General features: G+C 40.4%; 1 protein-coding gene across 6 annotated transcripts in view; it reads right to left on the bottom strand.

Annotated features, from left to right (window-relative positions):
• The window catches only part of ICE2 (interactor of little elongation complex ELL subunit 2), a 78,645-nt gene that overhangs the window by 11,624 nt on the left and 42,337 nt on the right, over positions 1-24,684 (bottom strand). For all 6 annotated transcript variants that reach the window (XM_059699565.1, XM_059699562.1, XM_059699563.1 and 3 more), the window contains 5 exons: positions 18,807-19,806; positions 17,914-18,089; positions 10,057-10,186; positions 3,890-3,974; positions 2,493-2,543 (listed from right to left, as the gene is read on the bottom strand). In XM_059699565.1, coding sequence (XP_059555548.1) covers positions 2,493-2,543; positions 3,890-3,974; positions 10,057-10,186; positions 17,914-18,089; positions 18,807-19,806 — 1,442 coding nt within the window. The remainder of the gene's footprint in view (positions 1-2,492; positions 2,544-3,889; positions 3,975-10,056; positions 10,187-17,913; positions 18,090-18,806; positions 19,807-24,684) is intronic.

The raw sequence follows: 24,684 nt of genomic DNA, 5'->3' as shown, positions 1-24,684 counted from the left end.
GGGGTGTCTGTTAAAGCTGAAGTCTGTTATAGAATAAAGTAAGTTTTCCAAATACATATGTTAAAAATTTGACAAATTAGTTTACCTGTTTTCACTTATCCTATCTAGTTAAGAGGGAATATGCTAATTGACCCTCATGCCATCGCAAAGATGGTGGTGCACACAGCCAATAAGGGGGGGGATATGCTAACTGACTGCCCCACCCTCAAAGATGGCAGCACCCACAGCCACAAGATGGCGGTGCCCAGTCCCCTCAGTCCTGCTGGGGGATTAGTGAGGACGACCAAACGACTGAGCAGCAGGCTGTGTAGGGCAACCAGGCTGGTGGGTGGCCATGAGGGGCGACCAGGCTGTTGTGGGGAGGCAGTTGGGGGCAACTTGGCTGGCGGGGGAGGGGGCAGTGAGGGGCGACTAGGCCAGTGGGGGGGACAGTTGGGGGTGACCAGGCTGGCAGGGGTGGGTAGTTAGGGCAACCAGGCAGGCAGGCGAGTGATTAGGAGCCAGTGGTCCAGGATTGTGAGAGGGATGTCCCCCGAGGGGTCCCAGATTGGAGAGGATGCAGGCTGGGCTGAGGGGACCCCTCCCTCCTGTGCATGAATTTCGTGTACCAGGCCTCTAGTGTAGACATGTTTGTGTAATTAAAATCAAATATGTATGAAAAGTTTAGTTTCACTGAAAAGTTTTCTATATGTATTACTGTAATTTTAAATTTATATTGAATAGGTCTAGTAAATGTGTGCATTCACCAGTCACCTCTAGTGACAAAACAAATGCATACAGCTAGGGCATGGCATAGTGCACATGGGAACATCTGCTGGCAGGCATTCAATTGTTGCAGAAAGTCACGCAATGCCACAACAGAATCAATTACCTCCCGTGCTAATTGATCACATGCTAATCATTTGCCAAACATTGTTCTTGCAGATAGCTGTCGATATGTAATATGTATTTACATCGGTGAGATTAATACAGTGTTTTCCCCAATATATGGCCTATATGCAAAAATTTATTAAAAATAACAGTGAATTGGTAACAATAACAAAAAACCTTTTAATTTAATTATAAGCAAATCTTATTAAAAGCATCTTAATATCATTAGGGTGTTAATTTTCACATGACATATGGACTGGAAATTTTGTCTGTTAAATCTGAAGTCCACCAAATCAAGGGTTTATGGTACTATGCGGCAGTAAAAAAGAAGGAACTCTTACCCTGTGTGACAGCATAGACCTGGGGAGTATATGCTAAGCAAATAAGCCAATCAGAGAAAGATAAATATCACATGATCTCACTTATATGTGGAATCAAATGAACAAAATAAACTGACAAACAAAATGGGTCAAAAGGCATGGATATATGGAATAGACTGACTCAAATTAAATCTCAGTAGGGAGGCGGGTGGGAAGGATGAGAGAGATTAACTAAAGAACATATATACATATATGCATAGCCCATGGACACAGACAATAGTGTGGTGAAAGCTTGGGATGGGGTGGGAGGCTGCGTGGAGAGGAGCAAAAAGGGAGAAAATTGGGGACAACTGTAATACTCTCAACAATAAATAAATTTTAAAAAATTTCATGTATAAGCACTGTGTTTTATATGAATAACAGAATACATAAAATAAAAATCCTGCTACAGAATCACAGAATCTGAGAGCTGAAAAGTACCTAGAAAATTACTGAACTCAACACCATCATTTCATAAGTAGGAGAGTTAGAACTTTGAGATTTTTGATCAGACTCTTTCTTGAATTGTTTTTTAGTTTATCTTTTGGTAAGGACACAACAGAAAGATACAAAAGTTCATGTAACAAGTTCACTTATTTAGTTTGATAAATGATTGGGTGGAGAATCCATATTCTAATATTTTCCATGGAGCTAATGACTTTTGATCACTAGTCTATGTTGTTTCCTTACTCTGAAAATGTGAATAATATATCTATGGTAGGCTGAATAATGGTCACCCAGGATGTCCACATTTTAATCTCCAGAACTGTTAATGTTACGTTTAATGGCTTTGCAAATGTGACAAGGAAAGCAGAAATTTGAGTGATTTGCTTTGAAGATGGAGATAGGAGTCAAAGGCAAGGGATACAGGCAGCCACTAGAAGCTGAAAAGTAAGGCAAGGAAATGATTGTCCCCTCAGAGCCTCCAGAAGGAACCAGCCCTGCTGACATGAGTTTAGTCCAATGGAAGATGATTTCAGGTTTCTGACGTGCAGAACTGTAAGAGAATACACTGTGTTGTTCTAAGTTTGTGGTAATCGTATGTTACAGTGGCAATAGGAAACCAATAAAATAAGCCTTATAGAAAAATGTAAATATTATCTTTTTAGTTATATTTTCACAACTTCAACGTTGACACAAAAAATATAAATCTTCTGTGTTATATTATATTTATTCCTAACAGCACATATTCAAAGTTTGTATTCTTGAATTTTCATCCAAGAAAATCAGACATATCAATGAAACTGTCCAAAAAATACTTACCTACTTAATTTCTTTAGAATGTGTTGGAGGATATTAAATAAACTTGAAATCCTAGAAAATGGAAGAAATTCATGTATAATTAAACAACAAAAAAAAAACCCCTTACTCTTAACAATTATAGATCTTTAGGAAGAGAAATGCCCTCAGAAAACAGCTAAAACACAGAATACCAAAATTTATTTCTAATTTGATTAAAGTATATTTACTTATTTTTTTTTGCCATTTCCTGTGTTTTCTTCAAAATCACCAAGGAATGGCTTTTGTTAGAGCAGTTGTAAGGAGATCACTACTTTACGTTCAAATTATAAACTTTTAAAAATGTTCAGATGTCTTTAGCAGAACCAGTCTGCATAAGAGCTTGCCTTTTAGAAATGGTCCTAAATTAGCTTCCAAAGAAATTGAGAGATACTTTAAATTTAGAGAAATTGAGTGATGCCAGATAAGCCACTGACAGGGGACAGGATAAAGACAAATGAAATATAAGGTATTTCTTTATATCTTTTCTAAACCTAAACTCATTGCCTTTCTTATTTATTTAAAAATGGTTTTCACTGGGTGATGTGGGACAGGTGCTGAATAATGTACACAAAAACTTTACATATGTAAATGTATGTAAATGTGATGTATGAAAAAGCTTTACATAGGTTAGCCCTGGAAAGAAGCAATTCTTATAATTGAAGTGGACATTTATAAGTTCAAGCAGAGAAATAAAGTTTGAAAAACTGTGTCAAGCCTCAAGGCTGGAACTATGCAACCAGTGTAAATCAGGACAATTTCTCATCCTAAGTGGTAAATCAAATATATTATCTACCAAGGCTGTCACTAGCTTAGCTGTGTGCTCCGGGGCAAGTCAGAGTCCCAGTTTCCTCACATATAAAATGGAGATAATGCTACCACCAGTCCTTCCTAGAAATTTGGGAGGTGCAAATTACATAATGCTCATAAGTTATTTCCTTTGCATTTATTGTTCTGAGTAAATTCATTTCACTCTGATGCACAGAAATGCTTGGTAGAGGGGTAAACTTTTAGAAATTAGTACGTCTAAATGAGTATATACAATCCTGAGAGCTAAGAGTCTGTGACTGTCCTTTTCTTTCCCATCCCTAAAAGGGGTGCAATGTATGGTTCTGTGCACCTCCAAGATGATGGGCTACTCTTTGCTCCAGCCTCCGCTGTCTTACATAGAAAGACTGGTGCCACTGGCATTATATTTAATTTGGAGATTGAGATTAATATGGATAGATCACAAATTGCGTCAGGAGAAGCCTCAATGTATAAAAGGCTTAAAAGTTTTGAAAATGGAAGTATTTAAATTTGATCAGTATTTAGAAATAAAGAAAAATTTGTGATCATATTAACAAGTTTAACAATCACTACCACAAAGTAAACTTTCTTACTTGAGTGCTGAAATTTTTTCTTTTAATTCTTCTGAGGTAATTTCTTCTAGCAAGAAAAGCTTTGAAGTAAAAGCATCGATATGACCTAAAATAAAATATAAAACTTAAAAACAATTGTAGCATTTAAAAAACTAAAAACCAAGTTATCCAGTCTCTTTAAAGATCTACACTAATAAAAGAGAAAAATGGTAATTGGCGTACGACGATACCCTTTTCATTGGCTAATCAGGGCTATATGCAAATTAACTGCCAACTATGATTGGCAGTTAACTGCCAACTAAGATTGGCAGTTAACTGCCAACAAGATGGCAGTTAATTTGCATATGTAGGCACAATGCAGGGAGGCGAAAGGGAAAGCAGGAAGAAGCCCCCTGCCACTGACAGTGATCGGAAACCCAGGGGGGAGCTAAGAGCTGGGGGGCAGGGCAAAGGCAGCCCTGGGGCCGCCTTTGCCCTGCCCCCCAGCCATGATCGGAGAATCAGGTGCCTTTTCCGCCCTGGCCAGTGATAGCAGGAAGTAGGGGTGGAGCCAGCGATGGGAGCTGGGCACGGTCGAAGCTGGCAGTCCCGGGAGCTAGGGGTTCCTTGCCTGGGCCTAAAGCGGAGCCCACGATCGCGGGGCCGCTGCAGCTGCGGGTCCCCGCTGCCCGAGCCGGACGCCTCAGCCAGAGGCGTTAGGCCTGGGCAGGGGCGGAGCCTGCAACCACGGGGAGCTGGGGGTCCCCTGCCCGGGCCTGACACCTCTGCCGGAGGCCTCAGGCCTGGTCAAGGGGCCGATGCGGTGATTGGTGATCGGAGGGTGATGAGGGTCAACTCCTCTGGCCGAGGCATCAGGCCTGGGCGGGGGGCTGAGCCGGGGATTGGGAGGATATGATGGTCCCCTTGCCCAGGCCTGAAGCCTGGGTCAGAGGCCTCAGGCTTGGGCGGGGGGTGGAGCAAGCGATCAGAGGGAGATGGGGGTCCCCTGCCCAGGCATGATTCCTGGGCCAGAGGCCTCAGGCCTGGGTGGGGGCCAGAGCCAGTGATCGGGGGGAGATGGGAGTCCCCTGTCCAAGCCTGACACCTCTGGCGGAGGCGTCAGGCCTGGGCAAGGGGCCGATCAGGCGATCGGAGGGTGATGGGGGGCTACGCCTCTGTCAGAGGCGTCAGGCCTGGGCAAGGGGCCGATCCTGCGATTGGAGGATGATGGGGGTCAACGCCTGAGGGGCCAGCAGCAGGCACGAGTGCCAGGCGTGAGAGGAGGCAGTATGTGAGAGGGGGCAGGCTGGGCTGAGGGACACTCCCCCCCCCCACACACACCCAGTGCACGAATTTCGTGCACCAGGCCCCTAGTCTATAATAATAAAAGCATAATATGCTAATTAGACCAGATGTCCTTCTGGACGACCTTCCAGATGAAGCCAGACCTGCGAGCGAAGCCCAGGTTCTGGGTGCCAGAGGGAAGCCAGTGCCAGCAGCCGGGGAAAGGAAGGCCTACTCTTGGATGAATTTTGTGCTTTGGGCCTCTAGTGTTTTTATAAAACTGTAATAACTGTAAAGAATCTTTACATTCCAAAAGAGCTGTTTTAAAAATGTGCTGAATGTAGGAAAGATTACATGTGTCAACACCAAAAACAAAGAGAGAAATAATCTCTAAGTCCACAATTTATCCTATCTAATAAAAGAGTAATATTCAAATTAACTGTCACTCTGACACAAAGATGGCGGCACCCATAGCCACAAGATGGCGGCGCCCAGTCCTCTCAACCCCACTGGAGTCCTCCAGTCCTGGGGGGCAGCCACTGAGAGCAGGGCCTGCTTGGCCATCACCCACAGCAACCCGGGAGCAGCCAAGCAGCCCCCACAGACAGCAGAGAACCATGGGGAGGAGGCCTAAGCCATCAGTAGGACATCCCCTGAGGGCTCCCGGATTGGAGAGGGTGCAGGTTAGGCCGAGGGACCCCACCTCCACCCCCCGTGCATGAATTTCGTGCACCGGGCCTCCAGTGTATATATATATATAAAACCCTAATATTCAAATAGACCAAACAGCGGAACAGAACAACCGGTTGCTATGATGTGTGCTGACCACCAGGGGGTGTGCACAGAACATGAAGGGCATTGGCCACGGCAGGATGGTGGAGCAGGTGAATGGGGGCTGTCATCAGGGCGAGCCTCTGGTGGTTATTGAAAATTCTTTGCTCTTGTGTGCCACGGTTCCCCGCCTGGCGCTCGTGCCTGCTGCTGGCACCGGAGCCGCTGCTCACACCCGCTGCTGGCGCCAGCCCTGATCACCCCTCAGGGCTGCTCCACTTCCCCCTGCTCCTAAGGGGTGATTGGAGCTGGCAGCCGCCTCTCACACCTGCTACTGCTCCACTTCCTCCTGCTCCTAAGGGGTGATCGGAGCTGGCAGCCGCCTCTCACACCCGCTGCCAGCGCCAGCCCCACTTGCACCCGCTGCTGGCGCTGGTCCCAATTGCTCAGCACCATCAGTGGATGCAAGCAGGGCCGGCACCACCAGCCACACCGGCTTCCAGCAGAGAGGGGACTGGGGGCCATGGTGGGAGGGGACAAGAGGGGGCATGGAGGATGGGCCAAGAAACCCCCGCTCCCCACCACAGCCTCGCGGCCCACAGTTCCTTTCATGGTGCACAAATTCATGCACTGGGCCCCTAGTGTAAGAATAACAACTTAAAATATTGGTGCTTCTAATTGCTATAAAAGTTGAATTTTTATGGAGATTCAATTTTTAGAGAAATATTGTATTTATTATCAAAGCAAAAGAATAAAATTTGTTTTGGACACTCTCTACACATCCCTAAGACATACTTGGTTCTTAAGATAAAAATTAAGATTATAAAAAGCCATCTTAATTATTCACAATAGCCAATATATGGAAACAACCTAAGTATCCATCAATAGAAGAATGGATAAAGATGTGATATATATACAGGAGGAAGAAGGAAATCCTGCTGTTTATGACAACGATGTGATATATATACAGGAGGAAGAAGGACATCCTGCTGTTTATGACAACGAAGATAGATCCTGAGGACATGAAGCTAAATGAAATGAGTTAGACAAAGATAAATACTGCATGGTTAGCACTTGTACAGAAAATCTAAAAAAAAGAGTCAAACTTTTAGAAATAGAGAGTAGAAAAGTGAGTGTTTCCCAGGGATGGGGAAACAGGGAACTAGCAAGAGGTTGGTAAAAGGGTACAACATTCAGCTATAAGATAAATAAGGTCTAAGGATCTAATGTATAAATGGTGATTATGGCCGATAACACTATTTTATAATTAAAAATTGACAAAATAGAACTTAAATGTTCTCATTAAAAATTATAAATATAAATATGTGAGGAGATGTGTTAATTAACTATATGGGAGAAATCTTTTCACAATGTATAGGTATATCAAATCATCAAGATGTACAGTTTAAATATCTTACTATTTTGTAAATTATATTTAAATAACTTACCATTTTGTCAATTATACCTCAGTAAAGCTGAAAAAAATCTGGCTTATTTTTAATTAAAGCACACATAAGATTTCTTATGGTTAAAAATAAAATCAAAACAGTATATTCAAAGTTTTACTTTCTTCTGAACATGGCATAAATCTATAATTCCAAAAAACAAAATGGCAAATTTTCAAGATTACACTTCTGTTTTACAAAGTAATTCATAATTTCTGCAAAACAGGTGGTGATAAAACACTGAAACCCTGAAATGTACCAAGGAAGAGTGGTATAAAAGACCTGAGTTATATGTTAGATAATCATGCCAATATAAAAATCCATGTTACAGCCTGGCCAGCGTGGCTCAGTGATTGAGTGTCGACCTATGAACCAGGAGGTCACGGTTCAATTCCTGGTCAGGGCACATGCCCAGGTTATGGGCTCAATCCCCCGTGGGGAACATGCAGGAAACAGCCAATTGATGATTCTCTCTCAACATTGATGCTTCTCTCTCTCTCCCTCTCCCTTCCTCTCTGAAATCAATAAAAATATATTGAAAAAAATAACAAAACCAACAACAACAACAAAAAAACGCAAAAAGACAACCTACTGAATGGGAGAACATATTTGCCAATGATACAACTGATAAGGGGTTAATATCCATAATTTATAAAAAACTCAGACAACTTAACACCAGAAAAACCCAATTTAAGAAGTGGACAAAAGTAAAAAGAAGGAAAATTTTATCCTTTGTGACAGTATAGATGTACCTGGAGAACATTATGCTAAGTGAAATAAGCCAGTCAGAGAAAGACAACTATCATATAATTTCACTCATATGTGGAATTTAATGCACAAACTGAACTACCAAGAAAAATAGAGACAGACTTATAGTTAGAGAGCATTAGGGGTGAGGGGTGAGGGAAAGGAAGTGCTGCTGGGAGGCGGGTAGAGGGACTGAGCAAAAGAAAAAAAAGAGAACTCATGGACATGGATAACAGTGTGGTGATTGGGGAGGGAGATGAGTAGAGGTGAAAGAGGGCATAAAGGAAATAAATGGTGATGAAATAAAATAAATAAATACATAAATACATAAATAAAGTAAATAAATAAATAAATAAAATGTGGGCAAAAGCCCTGAATAGATATTTCTCCGAGGAAGACGTACAGGTGACCAAAAGACATATGGAAACTTGGTCAACATCACTAATTAACAGAGAAATGTAATTCAAAACCAAAGTTTCACCAGATTCTTAAACTGCTTATTGTTTAATGAAAAGATAGATTTACAGCCAAAACCGGTTTGGCTCAGTGGATAGAGCGTCGGCCTGCGGACTGAAAGGTCCCAGGTTCGATTCCGGTCAAGGGCATGTACCTGGGTTGCGGGCACATCCCCAGTGGGAGATGTGCGGGAGGCAGCTGATCGATGTTTCTCTCTCATCGATGTTTCTAACTTTCTATCTCTCTCCCTTCCTTTCTGTAAAAAATCAATAAAATATATTAAAAAAAAAAAGAAAAAAAAGAAAAGATAGATTTACAAAACAATAAAGTAGAAAGCAACAAGTCATGAAAACAGTAAAAAAAAAAATGTATTGAGAGATCACAGGAAGAAAATGACTTAATAGAGGGGCAACTAGAGTTGGCTGAGATGTGTGGGATTAGGCATTCCACTGGGAGGGAACAATATCAATAATTCTTCATGTGAAGTATGTTAACTATACATGAACCCAGCCAACACAAATTAAATCCCTGCCTGACTACCTGCCCCCAAAAGATGCAAAACAAAAACAAACTTAAAGAAAAACTATTTCATCAGTGTTAGAGATTTTAGCCTGGCCGGGGTGGCTCACTGGTTGAGCATCGACCTATGAACCTGGAGGTCATAGTTCAATTTCTGGCCTGATGATTCTCTCTCAACATTGATGCTTCTCTCTCTCTCTCTCCCTCTCCCTTCCTCTCTGAAATCAATAAAAATATATTGATTGTGTGCTCAATCCCCAGTGTGGGATGTGCAGGAGGGAGCCAATCAATGATTCTCTCTCATCATTGATGTTTCTATCTCTCTCTCCCTCTCCCTTCCTCTCATCAATAAAAATACATTAAAAAAATATTTGAGATTATAATTTTAAATTTTAAAAACATATGCTTAAACCAATTAAAAAGTACTTTCAAAGAAGCTCATTAGAAAACACCTCTATATTTTTAGTTTTTTACACTATTAAATAAAGTATTTTAAAAATAAAATGATTCGGTTGAGATTCATGTACAACTAAATAGATATGGGCTAAGAGGGAAATTAAGACATTTGAGATCATCAGTCCCACACTGCCATGTAACTCTGGAGTAGGGGATGGTGTTTTAAATTTTTTTTTTAAAATATATTTTATTGACTTTTTACAGAGAGGAAGGGAGAGAGAGATAGAGAGTTAGAAACATTGATGAGCGAGAAACATCGATCAGCTGCCTCCTGCACATCTCCTACTGGGGATGTGCCCGCAACCAAGGTACATGCCCTTGACCGGAATTGAACCTGGGACCTTTCAGTCCGCAGGGCGATGCTCTATCCACTGAGCCAAACCAGTTTCGGCGGGATGGTGTTTTAATAGGAATGTTAACACAATCAGAAAACTGAAAACAAAAAGTATAGAATAGACATGTATAATTGAATAAAAAAGTATGTACTTACAAGAGAATAAAAAAGGAGAACAAAGACTGTTATAAACTTACCAACATAAAAGGAGCTGTTGGAATGCAATAAACTTTCAGTCCATAGGCGACACAGTTCGCTTTCAGTCAGAGCTTCAGCTCCATAACAAGCTTGATACTCCACTTTTGGAAGAACATATACTGGGACTTGCTGAAATGTAAGGTTATACTCTTTCAAAAAGTTCCATTAACTTACTATTAACAGCAAGTACATTTGCCTATACAGTTTTGCCACTTTCAAAATGCTTTCAAGTAATGTTATTTGATCCTTCTAAATACAGTGGGGTTCAGACAGAAAGACAGAACCCTTGTGGGTGAGAGGTGGATGAATAAGAGACCCTAACCACCCCCTTCCCCAGATAACCCCATCCCAGTCAGTATTCCTCCCCACATGTGCCCCTTGATTTAATTTTATTGCTAAAAGCATTTTATTATATAATAATCTTTAGCAACTGGCAATCTGCATTTACTTCCGCCAGAGAATGTGACTGACAGCAGAAACCTTGAAACAAAGCCTATGATACACAATTGCCCAAAGGTTAAAAACCAGATTCTGGAAGCAATGACTGTGAAATATCCTAGTAATTTTCAAGAGGATTTTAAAAAGGTACTAATTTTTGCCCCTTTAAAGCATTAGTCACATTATTTAAGGCTCAAGTAGTCTGAGCAACTTGTTTTCATTCTATGAATCTATGAGCATTAATACCTACACTAACATCTGTGAATGTCATTAGCTTCATTAATATAAAAGTTTTATTCTAGATACTAACCACATGGAAAGTTATAGATTTAGAGTTTATTGATCAGGACACTAAATAGATTAGGTAAATTACTGTACCCATTACTGGTCTGAAGGAGGATATGCAAGGAAATACATGCTTGTGAAATATCATATTAGTCATGTCACTGTGCTCATGTTATCTCACTTCTGTCAAAGAAAACTCTACTGTTAATAGCAGCGTCTTCATTTCCAGCTGCAGAAGGAGAGACACATGATTTATGGAACTTACTGAGTGATATTGCTACATAGTACTTCAAAATTATACTAAGCTGTCACTATTTCTATACTTGAAAATATTTCATAAATGTTTCAGAATTCCTGATTTTCACAAAGTGGCCAATCTAATGAGCTTTGCACAACGGTGGTGGTAAGAACAATTCAAATCCAGTAAAATTTCTGGTAACATCAAGTTTGGAGGTTTGGTTTATATGATTATATGATAACATGAATGTTATAAAACTCTAAAGTAGTGTTTCTTAAATTTCAATGTGTATTAGGAATAACCTGGTGATCTTATTAAATTGTAGAATCTGAGATGTAGACTAAGGTTTTGCATTTTTAACAAGCTGTTATTCCAGGGACCAAACATGAGTAATAAGGCCCCTTGATTTAATTTTATTGCTAAAAGCATTTTATTGTATAACTAGAGGCTCAGTGTACGAAATTCGTGCACTGGTAGGGTCCCTAGTGGCTTCCAGATGCCAGCTGGGTACTCTCTCCCTTCCCCTAGCTGTCTGCCTCACTTCCTTGCCCTGGCCACCTGCAACTGCACTGGCCAGGGACTCCCTCCCTTCCCCCGGCCAGCCCCGCCCCCCTGGTCAAACTCGCAGAAGAACTCCGGTCAAGGGGACAATTTGCACACTACGCTTTTATTATATAGGACCAGAGGTGTGGGTCCCTCAGCCTGGCCTGTGCCCTCTCACAGTCCAGGAACCTTCAGGGGATGTCTGATTGATGACTTAGGCCTAAGCCACAGTCTGGCCTACCTCTATGGGAGGCGACCAGTGGGCCGATCAGGGGACTGTGCCGGCCAGCAAGTGGCTGGCCCAGTCCCCTGATTGCCCCTCTGCCGCCGCTGGTCGCTGCTGCCCCCTGATCGCCATCCCCTCCCTCTGCCCACTGGCACCCACTTTGGCTGGCCTGGCGCCGCCCACTTGCCAGCTCCACCCTGCCACCGATGAGGTGTTCTGCCGTTTGGTCAATTTGCATATTAGGCTTTTATTAGAAATGAAGATCCAGGTAGCTCAGTTGATTGAAGCACGTACTTATATACCAAAATGTTGTAGGTTTGATTCCCAGTCAGGGCACACACCTAGGTTGTGAGTGTCATCCCTAGTCCGGGGATGTACGGGAAGCAATCAATTGATGTTTCTCTCTCACATCGATGTTTCTCTCTGTATCTCAAATCAACAAACATATCCTCAGGTGAGGATTAAAAAAAAAAGAAGGCCCAAAGGGCTAAGGCAGTTGCTCAAGGACACATAGCCAGTTTACAGCAGGGTTAGGAAAAGAACAACTGGGTGAAGAAGACCCCTTTCTGAATCATGACTAAATAACAGAGTTAAGATTTTTTTAAAGTAAGAAAATATTACTGTTTCTGAAAAGAAAGTACTTTGACACTTCAGAGGATTTTCTTTGTTAATAACTGCCATATCTGATTCTGGTTTTAAATTCTGTATGTATTCTACTGCCATCTCCAGGAAGCCACAGGAAAGAAAGTCTGAATATTTTATCTTAGTATTCCAAAATTAAAGTGCAAGTTTAAGTGCAATAAAAGTTTTCTAACTATAAAAATTAAATCTAGTATTTCCTTTCTCCCTTGATAAGTAGCTCCTATTTTCCCTAAGTGAAAGCTTTTCTTGGTTCTCTGTCTTCCAATTTTTCACATAAACCTTTTAAACTTTCACATACATTCTTAAATAGATACTTCAAAGCTATTTCCTGACACTGATCCCACTGGGTTCATTCTATTCAAGCACCTCCAATATCTTTTTTCTTCACCCTAGAATACCAGTGTAAATTACAAAATAATTGGATCTAAATTTTTGAATTATTTTAGAATATATCTCTTAGGAAATTTGGTTACCTGAGACAGATAATATCAAATCATTCAAAGTTACTTGGTGTGGATTTCACAACTATGGGTATAACTCAGTAAGTTCTTGCTTCATCTTGTGGTCCAAATTAGCGCTCTTTATTTCATTCCATCATTTAAGACTGGCTCCTGTTTTAAGTTCTCTAATGCGCAGTTCCTATTAAGCAGCATTTTGACGGGGAAGGACAAATGATATTGGAAATTAAAATCTCAACTATTATAACAGAACATTGAAGACCCAAAGGAAAATAAAAGAGACATGAGGTTTTTGGACATTGGAGGTTGAAGAAACTTCTATAATATATCTTAAAGCTTTACCTAAACAAGTTGATTTTTAAATAGGAAATATTAATGAGGAAGATTCTAACCTAGTTATAGTTTAAACAGTACCACTTTAAAATGTCTCAAACTAGTGCCTCAACTTCCCTAAATTACTTTTCTTATCAACACCTCCCTACTTCTTCACCCCTCAAGTTTTCTCATTTATTCAGTACCTATTTATTGAGTTTCTATGGTATAAAACATGACTCTAAGGGGAACACATTTTGCTAAGGGATTTAAACGATATGTACTAAACTATTACATACAATGACTGGTACCATATAACTATTCACTGAAAATTTTAAAATTTTACTCTGGGTTTGACACAATCAGAAATATAAGGCTATTCAGATATTCTTTGGGGCTGGACTATTTTAGATATATTTTTATGAAGGGTGGAGTCTCTCCTATAAAGTTTTGCTTTCACATTTACAAATTTCACTTAAGTCAAATGAATGACAATGTCTTCAGAAATTAAATATATATCCAAAACATCCCTAGGCTGTTCTTACTTAAGAGACACTGGCCATCAATGTTTGAGTGCTGTAAGCTGGCAGATCACTACAAAACGGTATGTATGGGTTCATAAGGTAGAATGTGAAAGAAAAGAGATTATCTCCCAAATAAATCAAAGACACTAAGTAAGAATGAAAGATATAAAACCTCGAAAATATAATCCATAGCACTGACACTACATATATTTAAGATGTTCATGCTGTGGCCATTAAATTGATCACAGTAAAATACAGATAAAACAGGAAAATTAGCAAATAAAGTAAAAATTTTTTAATACAGGGAATATCAGTGTTCAATGTATAGTCTTTTGCCATTCCTTGATTTTCTCTTATTAAAAAAACATACAAAACTGCCCCATGCATTTAATTAAAAATCATTTGCTTGCTAAAATTTCAAGTCTGATATAGTGATGAAAATCCAATTATGAGAATTAGGAATTTAATAACTTATTCACGACCTTTCTTAAATTTAACAAAGGATAAAGTATCATCAAGGAAAGGATCCACCCAGTCCACTGGATTCTGGTGGACAAAGTATACATCCAAATCCCGCAGTTAGCTTCAGAGTGTTTTCATGATAGGCCCTAACACTGCTGCTATTAGCTTAACAAGGTTGACACTTTAATTTTCTTTTCTTCAGTTATTCCTTATTATGACTGATCTATAAGGATCAATGCTGGAACATGACAATTCTTAATTCATCTTAAACACTAGCTCCAAAGTACACTGACATTATACAGTGATCTTTGAAGATTGTTATTGGGTGGTAGGTTAGGCAGCATGAGGCAGACATTAAAACTTTTAAGAAGTATACTATGGCAAATGTACACAAAAGGAAAAATTATCGTAAAAAAAATTAGAGGATTCATTATTTCTTAATCAATTATAATAGAGAAGCTCCTCTTTATTTACCAGAATTCTGTGATCACACACACAAATCAAACTAATCTGGAAGATAATTTCAAATATCAAATATAGAAAACAGTTGAAAGAGCCAATTACTCAAATTGTACCAAAAAGTTTTTTAACTGAGGCAAATATTGATATCAAAACCCAAAGAAACAAGAGGGGGAAAAAAAGGAAGACAATTGGTCTTCTAACAATCCTGGCAAGACTTTTCAAATGTGTGTGAAAGCCCACTTTCCACAATTTGGACAAAGTGAGAGAGAAAGAGAGGTAATCTATCTATCCATCCATCCATCCATCCATCCATCCATCCATCCTATCTAATAAAAGAGAAACATGGTAATTAGCGTATGACCGCTACCCTTCCCATTGGCTAATCAGAGTGATATGCAAATTAACTGCCAGCCAAGACGGCGGCCGGCAGCCAGGCAGCTTGAAACTAACATGAGGCTTGCTTGCTTCAGTGACAGAGGAAACCAACGTTCCCCGCCTGCCTTGCCCGCCTCTGAGCCTGCAGTTTGAAACATTGTAACAAATATAGAAGCTAAACAAAACCCCAGAAACCTGCTTTCAGTAAGCCGGGATCGCAGAGCTGGAGTTATACATTGTTTCGATTATAGAACCCAAACAAACCAGATACCTGCTTTCAGCAGCAGAGGCCTCAGAGCTGGAGCCAGAGCTAAAGCTGGCCCAGAATTAAAAAAAAAAAAAAAAAGGAGCAGTTGGGAGCTTCAGCCCTCAGCCCCTCACCCAGACTGGCCAGGCACCCCAGTGGGGACCCCCACCCTGAAGGGTGTGTGACCAGCTGCAAACAGCCATCATCCCCTCACCCAGGCTGGCCAGGCACCCCAGTGGGGACCCCCACCCTGATCCAGGACACCCTTCAGGGCAAACCAGCCAGCCCCCACCCATGCACCAGGCCTCTATCCTATATAGAAAAAGGGGTAATATGCCTCCCAGCTCCGGGATCAGTGGAGCCGCGAGTCCTCCCAGCACCGGGATCAGCGTGACAGGGGGGAGCTCCCCAACACCCTGATCGACCCTGCTCTGTGCGTGACAGGGTAAGAAGCCCCCCCCCCCCCCCGATGGGCCCTGCTCTGTGCATGACAGGGGGCAGCGCCCTGCTCTGTGCGTGACAGCGGGTGGCGCCGCAACCTCCCCATCGACCCTGCCTTGAGTGTGACAGGGGGCGGCGCCCCAACTCCCCAATCGGCCCTGCTCTGAGCCCGACCAGGGGCTGCACCTAGGGATTGGGCCTGCCCTCTGCCACCCGGGTGCAGGCCTAAGCCAGCAGGGCATTATCTCCCAAGGGGTGCCAGACTGCGAGAGGGCACAGGCCAAGCTGAGGGACCCCCCCGAGTGCACAAATTTTTGTGCACCGGGCCTCTAGTCAACACTAATAAAAGAGAAAAATGGTAATTGGCGTACGACGATACCCTTTTCATTGGCTAATCAGGGCTATATGCAAATTAACTGCCAACTATGATTGGCAGTTAACTGCCAACTATGATTCGCAGTTAACTGCCAACTATGATTGGCAGTAAACTGCCAACAAGATGGCGGCTAATTTGCATATGTAGGCACAATGCAGGGAGGCGAAAGGGAAAGCAGGAAGAAGCCCCCTGCCACTGACAGTGATCGGAAACCCAGGGGGGAGCTAAGAGCTGGGGGGCAGGGCAAAGGCGGCCTTGGGGCCGCCTTTGCCCTGCCCCCCAGCCATGATCGGAGAATCAGGCGCCTTTGCCGCCCTGGCCAGTGATAGCAGGAAGTAGGGGTGGAGCAGCGATGGGAGCTGGGCACGGTCGAAGCTGGCAGTCCCAGGAGCTAGGGGTCCCTTGCCTGGGCCTAAAGCGGAGCCCACGATCGCGGGGCCGCTGCAGCTGCGGGTCCCCGCTGCCCGAGCCGGACGCCTCAGCCAGAGGCGTTAGGCCTGGGCAGGGGCGGAGCCTGCAACCGCGGGGAGCTCGGGGTCCCCTGCCCAGGCCTGACACCTCTGCCAGAGGCCTCAGGCCTGGTCAAGGGGCCGATCCGGTGATTGGTGATCGGAGGGTGATGAGGGTCAACTCCTCTGGCCGAGGCATCAGGCCTGGGCGGGGGGCTGAGCCGGGGATTGGGGGGATATGATGGTCCCCTTGCCCAGGCCTGAAGCCTGGATCAGAGGCCTCAGGCTTGGGCGGGGGGTGGAGCAAGCGATCAGAAGGACATGGGGGTCCCCTGCCCAGGCATAATTCCTGGGCCAGAGGCCTCAGGCCTGGGTGGGGGCCAGAGCCAGTGATCGGGGGGAGATGGGGGTCCCCTGTCCAAGCCTGACACCTCTGGCGGAGGCGTCAGGCCTGGGCAAGGGGCCGATCCTGTGATTGGAGGGTGATGGGGGTGTATGCCTCTGGCCGAGGCATCAGGCCTGGGCAAGGGGCAGAGCCAGCAATCAGAGGGGTCTGGGGGTCCCCTGCCCAGGCCTGATGCCTGGGCCAGAGGCATCAGGCCTGGGCTGGGGGCAGAACCAGTGATGGGGGGAAATGAGGGTCCCCCCCTGGGCCAGAGGCATGAGGCCTGGGCAAGGGGCCGATCCTGCAATTGGAGGGTGATGGGGGTCAATGCCTGAGGGCTCCCAGTATGTGAGAGGGGGCAGGCTGGGCTGAGGGACACTCCCCCCACACACACCCAGTGCACGAATTTCGTGCACCGGGCCCCTAGTCATATATATAAAAACCTAATATGCAAATTGTCCCCACAGGAGTTCCACTGAGAGACTGGGAATTCGATTGCTCACTATGACGTGCGCTGACCACCAGGGGGCGGCGTGGAACAAAGGAAGGCGCTGGTAACTGGGGAAGGAAGGCCTGGGCTGGCAACCAGAAGGCCCCGATTGGCCCTGATTGCCGGCCAGGTCTAGGGACCCTACCCATACATGAATTTCGTGCACTGGGCCTCTAGTATTTCATAATGGAAATCCAAATTCACAGAGAAAGCAGGAACATATGTGCCAGTCTCAGTCAAATCTATGATGGGGCCATTATTCACAAAGTTTATACATTTCATGCAAGAATGTTATCAGCATTCATGACTAATTATATTTAATTAAGTACTTTCCCTTATTAAAAATGTTTTCAGTATTTTACTAAAAATTCAACCTGGAAAAACTACTATAAGAGTGATCAACAACTTAAAATTAAACTTCACAACAATGCCATGTTAGATATTTGAAGATTATTTACTACTATGTGGGCTACTACATCCCAACTCCACAAGTAACAACTTACTCTTCTGATTTTCTTCCGTTTTTTATAACGTGGTCTGGTCTCTATCCTCTGGACACTGCATCGTACAAGTAACAGCAGGTCTTGCAGGCTAAATAACTTGTAAACAAAATTTCCTTCCTGAGGAACTACATATTCTGATGTATCTTCAACATAGTCCTGAAGTTCATATGGCAATCCTTTAAAAATAATTATATTTCTCATTTTTATTTTAAAAGACATTAGTCGGTTATTCATCATAATCTGAGATAAAACAATTCAGTGATTTATTTTTAAATTTCTATCAAATTTAACTTTATATTTCCTCTGAGTATATCTTCACGCTATTATCACTTCTGTTTATGTTTATTGGAACTGCCGCAAAACCTGAAATTGAAGCTTTACAGTTTTCTTTCTTTTAACTACTACTTTATCCCTAGGCAAAGTATAAATTAGTGAGACAACATATGAAGTGAGAAGAAGAGTTTAGAAAAATGTTATTCCTAATCTAGGCAGAGCTGAAGTGCAGCTTTATATCTACTTCACAAAATATAAAAGTACAAAATTACAGTTCAATACCAAGAAGAAATACATTTTGGATTAATAAATGTTTATCATTTTTATGCAGTTTCCCTTCAGTTTGGCAAAGTACACTGCCTATAGCTTAGTAGCCACTGCACATGTTGGATAAACATAGGGTACAAAATCTATACATCTTTGGGTACATATTTAGAAAGAAGGTTTGGAAGTTAAAATACTGATAAGTAGGTTAAAAATGAAGTGAAATATCAATGACTATATAAAGATTTTAAACAGGTTAATACAAAGAGAAAGTGAGGTGAATGAAGGAGCAGAACTGAAGGACAAGATACAGGCAAAGAGTATAAATATAAAGGTTTTTGTAAATATTTACTTACGTCCTTTTGGCTTCTGAAATGCAGAGGTCCATGCAGTTTTTGGCCAAGTAGTGGCATCTGAAGGAGCAGAGGGTTGCTCGGAAACAGGAGGTTGTTTAGAATTTTCTGTATTCATTAAAGGCAGTTCAGGTATTTTTCTGGAAACTGGCTTTAAGAGTTCATCTTGCATTTTTAAAATTTCCCCAACCGGGTCAAATTTTTTATATACTCGTTTGATAGGTTTTTTTAAAACACAGGACTCTTCAGGACTACAAGTAGTATTAGTCTGGTTTCCTACAGAAGCCTGTCCTGAGGAAGAATTTGGGCTGGCTGGTTTAGAATTTAAGTTAGAACCCACATCAGCTGTCTTTCCGGTACTATTCTTTTGACACTCTGTATCAATGATTAAACATTCTTCATCTGTATCACTATGACAAAGAATTACATCCTCAGTTTTCTCTGCTTCTGATGTAACAGTCTCTTCCTTTGAATTGTCAGTACTCTCTGGAATATTTAGTCTTTCATCAGCACACACTGTATCAGTAGCCATGTCATTTTTATCAGAGGTTTCCATTTCCACAGAACTTCCTAACTGTAACTCATCAGATGTTTGCAAGTCACCATCTTGCACCAGAGGCTTGTCAGAATTATCTGATACCTTCTCAGCACATAGTACAACTCCTTGATCACCTTTATTTTTACATTCTTCAGGGCCACCGTCCATACCAGTCACCAGCTGTTTCTCCTTTTGCAACTGTTCCATTAGAATCTGAGATAAACTTCTAGCATGAGCAGAAATGTCTACTGGTGCAGCTGGTGCCACAGGTGTGGATGCTGCACTGGGGGCTCTGGGAGCAACTGGCATTTTGGGTACTGTGGAAGTGCTTGCTGGACTTGGGGACTTTGATGGTTTGGTGGTGGTTACTCCAAAAGTTTCAAGTTCTGTGACATCATCATCAAAATCCAGATCCAAATTTTCAAGGGTTTCAATTTTTCGGCAGTCATTAACTTCATGAGACATCTTAAGAAAATATATTGTTAAACTATTAGCAAAAGTTCCAGGCCACACCTCATCTATCTCTTAATGCCCTTACTCCTCACATACATAGTTCATGCTCTTTAAAAGCAGAGTCTAATGGCTCTGAAGGGTTCTTGCTTAAGAATGACAATAAAAGACTATAAACTAATTTATTTAACCTTACATTCCCATTGAAATGTTGATGAAACACAAATCTGGGAAGCGGTTATCAACACAGGAAATGGGGAATACCTGCATTTGTGAACTATCACATCCCAAGAGGAATTTCCACTAATCAAACAGTAGACAGGACCACAAAGAAGACATAGAGCCAAATATGAAGGAAGCAGATTTTCATTCACACCCGTTCCACACACTCTTGCAGAGACAGACACCTGGACTTAGCTGACAGGAGAAAAGCCTCTTTGCCACTGTGAGGAAGCTGCTCTCTAATGCTGCTGGTGAAGGGTCGCCAGCCTCTGAGTCCGGTGCATCAATCAGTGACTTTCTTTCTACATCTACTCAGGGAAAATGAATCTCAGTAACAGGAGGAGAAGTGGCCAGGACATGATTTTTTTGTATTCTGGGACATGGAGCCACTGAAACTGCAGTTTTTCATGTACTATTCTGGTAATGGAAGAATTACAGATTTAATTTACTGAGGAATAAATGGTCCTCTTCCCGCAGCAGCAGATCTCTCCTTAATCTGGCATGGCATGTTAAAGAAATACCATGGAAATTTGGTTACAGGCTGGGCTATGTACACCCATTAGCCTTACAGCCTACGTTTTAAGAAAGAAATAGTCTGACAGCAATCAGATAGTGAGTAAATCAACCTGTGTAAGTTCTTTAAAACTTTCTGGGCCTTAATTTCTTCATCACTAAAATAGTGGTAACAGGGTCATCTTCCTGGATTTGTTCTAAGGAGTAAATGAGAAATTGTATATAGAAAGTTACTTGACATAGTCCCTGGCACATAGTAAATAGCTTCTCAGTAAAGGTAGATCCTAATAAAATAAAAAATACTACTAGATTTAGTAAAAAATAAATAAACTATGTTATTTATATAAAGCATTCTTTCACAAAGAGGTGAAAAACAAAACCACAGGGCACAATATCAAGAAATAAAGAGAGAAGGAATAGTAATATTAAGTGTTAGACAACACAGAATTCAATGCAAAGCATTAAACAGAAAAGGGAATTCTATGTTTAAAAAAAGAGGAAATCGATGACAAATAGATAATGGTCTGGTCATGAATTGTGACATGCCTAAACTATCAAAATATGTAGTCAAAACTTAAAAAGGAAAATTTGTCAGAAACATAATTGTATGTCTCTAAGTATGTAAAAATAGAAAGTATGAATAATATTAAAGTACTGAAACAAATGTAGATGAATGACTGAAAACATACGTATAGACTACAAAGATATACCTTTTCCCTCCCAAGATTCCAAGGGGCATTTCCAAAGATGGACTATAAGTTAATATACAAAGAAAACATCAATATAGCACAAAGCACAATTTGCTAAGGTCTTACTCTCTGTTTAGAGGGAAATAAAATCATTAAGAAAAATATAAACAAATAAATCCAAGCACTTGGAAATGAAAAAATACTCCAGATATTAATGATAATTACAAAATACTTAAAAAGCAACAAAAATTAGAACACTAGACATTAAAAATCAGAATATTTAATACATAATATAAAATAAAAAATTTAAATAAAAAATTAATGAATTGAAAAACAATTCTCACCCCAACAGAATTTAGATAAAATTAAAAATCTTATTTATCTGTAAATACTTTAGCATGTAGCTATAAAAGGATTCATCCTTAATGTCATAAAATATTTAATCAAGTGTTAAAATTTCCCAGTGTGACATCTTTTTACAATTGTTTATTGAAATCAGTATCCAACCAAAATCTCTACATTGCATTTGGTTGACATATCTCTCAATTTTGTCAAATGCCTCTCCCCATACTCTGCCAACTCCCACATCTGCCAGATACTTACAGAAGAAACCATATTAGTTAGCTTGTAAAAATTTCCATTTTTAAAATTGATTTGATAGAGAAACGCTGATTTGTTGTTCCACTTATTTGTGCATTCACTGGTTGATTCTTGTATGTGCCCTGACCAGGAATTGAACCCACAACGTTGGTGTGTTGGAACTAAGCTCTAACAAAATAATCTACCTAGCCATAGACAAAATTTCCATTTTAGATTTTAATTTCTGCATCCCTCTGATATCATTTAACACATTTATATAGCTTTAGAATTTCCTATTAAAATGATCTAATAGCTTGATCGGATTCAGGTATAATTTTTAACCAGAGTATTTATTTATGGTACTGTATATTTGTTTCAATCAGGAAGCTAACGATGTCTGGTTATCTTTCTTCTTGTGGTATTACAATTGATTTGTTGGTTCATCAAGTTTCATCAACTTAATCTATCCATTATAAAATTCCTCACTGATCTTCTAATGATTTTAGCAGTCACTGATGAGGATCACTGCCTAGATTCACTATTTTATTAGGAGCTACAAAATGATGACAGTCATATTCTTTCATTACCCTGATATATAGTTTGTACTGGAAAGGCAAGACAATACTTTGTTTTTAAAAATCAGTTTTCAGAATAATGACTTCATGCATTAGCATTCTCCAAAGATGACTAGTACTTTTTGTAAAGTACCATTATGAATTCATAGATTTTTAACATATTTCATGTTTCAATCCATTGCAGTCATCCTTTATCATAGTTAAACTGACACATCTCTGTCCAATAGGAAACTCTTTAAGTTGGTTCTGGTATCTTTTTGATACAACTTCTATATTATTATAGAGCTTTACTTAACTTCATTGCTTGGCATATTTTAGGAATACTTGAATCTTAATATAATTACTACTTATTTGTTTTATTGTATTATCTGATGTGTTCAAAATAAAAACAGCAATATCATTCATAGCAATATGACTACTAAATGCAGTTTAAGATTTTTTGGCAGTTCTTTCTGAATTTAGGATATGAATCTTTAGGGCAGTAACAATCAATTTACTAAGTTTCTATCACTTAAAATAATTCTTCTCTGACTGGTTAAAGCACTAACTTGGTATACAGTGGGTTCATTTGTTTCACTTCAGCTTTGATTGGCTTTTATAACATTTTAAAATTTGTTTTAGAGACATGTAAAACATTTATTTGGCTCAGTTAAAAGTATAAAACAAAGAACATTCAGAGAAATCTAGTTGATAATCCTACCTCCTCTGCTTTGTTCCATCCCTCCTCCAATTAACCATTTTCACTAGTTTAAGTTTATTCTTCATGGTGTGGATTTTCTTTACTCTGATTTCATGTACTCACAACTGCAAATCTATGTTTGGCCAATCATGGATTTTATATATCCTTCTTATTTAATTAAAAAGTAGCCTATTACAAAAAAATGTTCTCTTCCTTTCCTGTTTCACTCAACAATATATCCTGGATGTCACTATAGCAGCATATCTAAAGCTCCTTTCATTCTTTTTAATAGCTGCTTAGTATGCTATTGAAAATGTACCATTTATTTAATTAATACCTGTGCACGTATGCATTGTTTCTAATCCTTTGCTACTGCAAATAGTACTGCAATGAATAGCTTGCACATGCATTTTGTTCTTTTCCTGGTACTTCTAAGCTACATTTCTAGAAGTAAGCTTTTTAGGATGAATACAGTGTTCAGATTTTGTGGGTACATCTTCACTGTAGAAATGTTATAACAATATGTTTTTCCCCCTCTAATACCTTTGTAAGAGCTTCCATCAACAAGCTTCTTCTGTTCTTCATGTTTAAATGTGATGGTTTCTCTTGCTGCTATGTAAGAACAATCCTGTATGCCAGGACAGTTTTCTTAGCTTCATGGCTCTAAGCTCATGCTTCATTGTTACCACAAAGTATGCATATATGTAGGTTCGTGTGTATGTGTGTGAATCTTGAGCACATTCTGAGATCTGGTTCCTCCATTTCCTTCACCTACAATTAGTTATCTGAAAATTTATTTATCTTTAATGCCCTTGTTCTGCTCAATATGGACTCTAACACCAGTAACTTTTCCTGAACAAAGGCTTTTGCCTTGTAAGGGACTTTGGTCAGTATCTAGAGTTCTTAGGGCTCCCGTCATCTCAGAAATCTCTTAACTTCTTGAGTGCCCCTGCAATCACCTACAAATTAGAGTCTATACATATTATTTTCACTTTTGTTATTCTTCATTCCTCCTTCCATCTGGATTATTTTCCTTGTGCCTAAAGAACATCCATTAGAGGGGGTCCGCTGGTGGCAAACTCAATATTTAATGAAAAATATCTGTTTAATTTGGTTAGAGAATTTTAGTAAATGGGTTATATTTTTTTAACACAATATTATTCCAATGTCTTCTGGTTCCATTGTTGCTGTTGAGAAGTTATTTGGCAGTTTAACTCTCAGTGCTATATAGAAAATGTGCCTTTTGTTTCTCTGAGGTCATTCAAGAGTTTTTTCTTTGTCTCCAAGTATTGATTTGGCCCCAATGTCTCCTTTACACCATCCTTTTGGGTGCAACTACACACATTAAACATTCTCATTACTAGTATATCTTCTCTTATCTCTTGCCTTATTCTTTATATTTTTTTATCTTTTTGTTGTCTGCGTTACAATATGGATAGTCTTCTCAGACTCATCTTCCAGTTTATCAATCCTCTTTTCAGCTTTATCTAATGTGCTTATAACCCATTTACAGAATTCTTAACTGTAATTACTGTATTTTTCACTTTTAAAATTTAAAATTTTTAGTTCTTTCTCAAATCTGTATATATATGAATACAGCTATACTAATAAAAGGGTAATATGCTGATTAGAGCAG

This window comes from Myotis daubentonii, chromosome 1 (assembly GCF_963259705.1).
Source record: "Myotis daubentonii chromosome 1, mMyoDau2.1, whole genome shotgun sequence".
Lineage (NCBI taxonomy): Eukaryota > Metazoa > Chordata > Mammalia > Chiroptera > Vespertilionidae > Myotis > Myotis daubentonii.
This window is presented reverse-complemented; position numbering and strand designations above follow the sequence as displayed.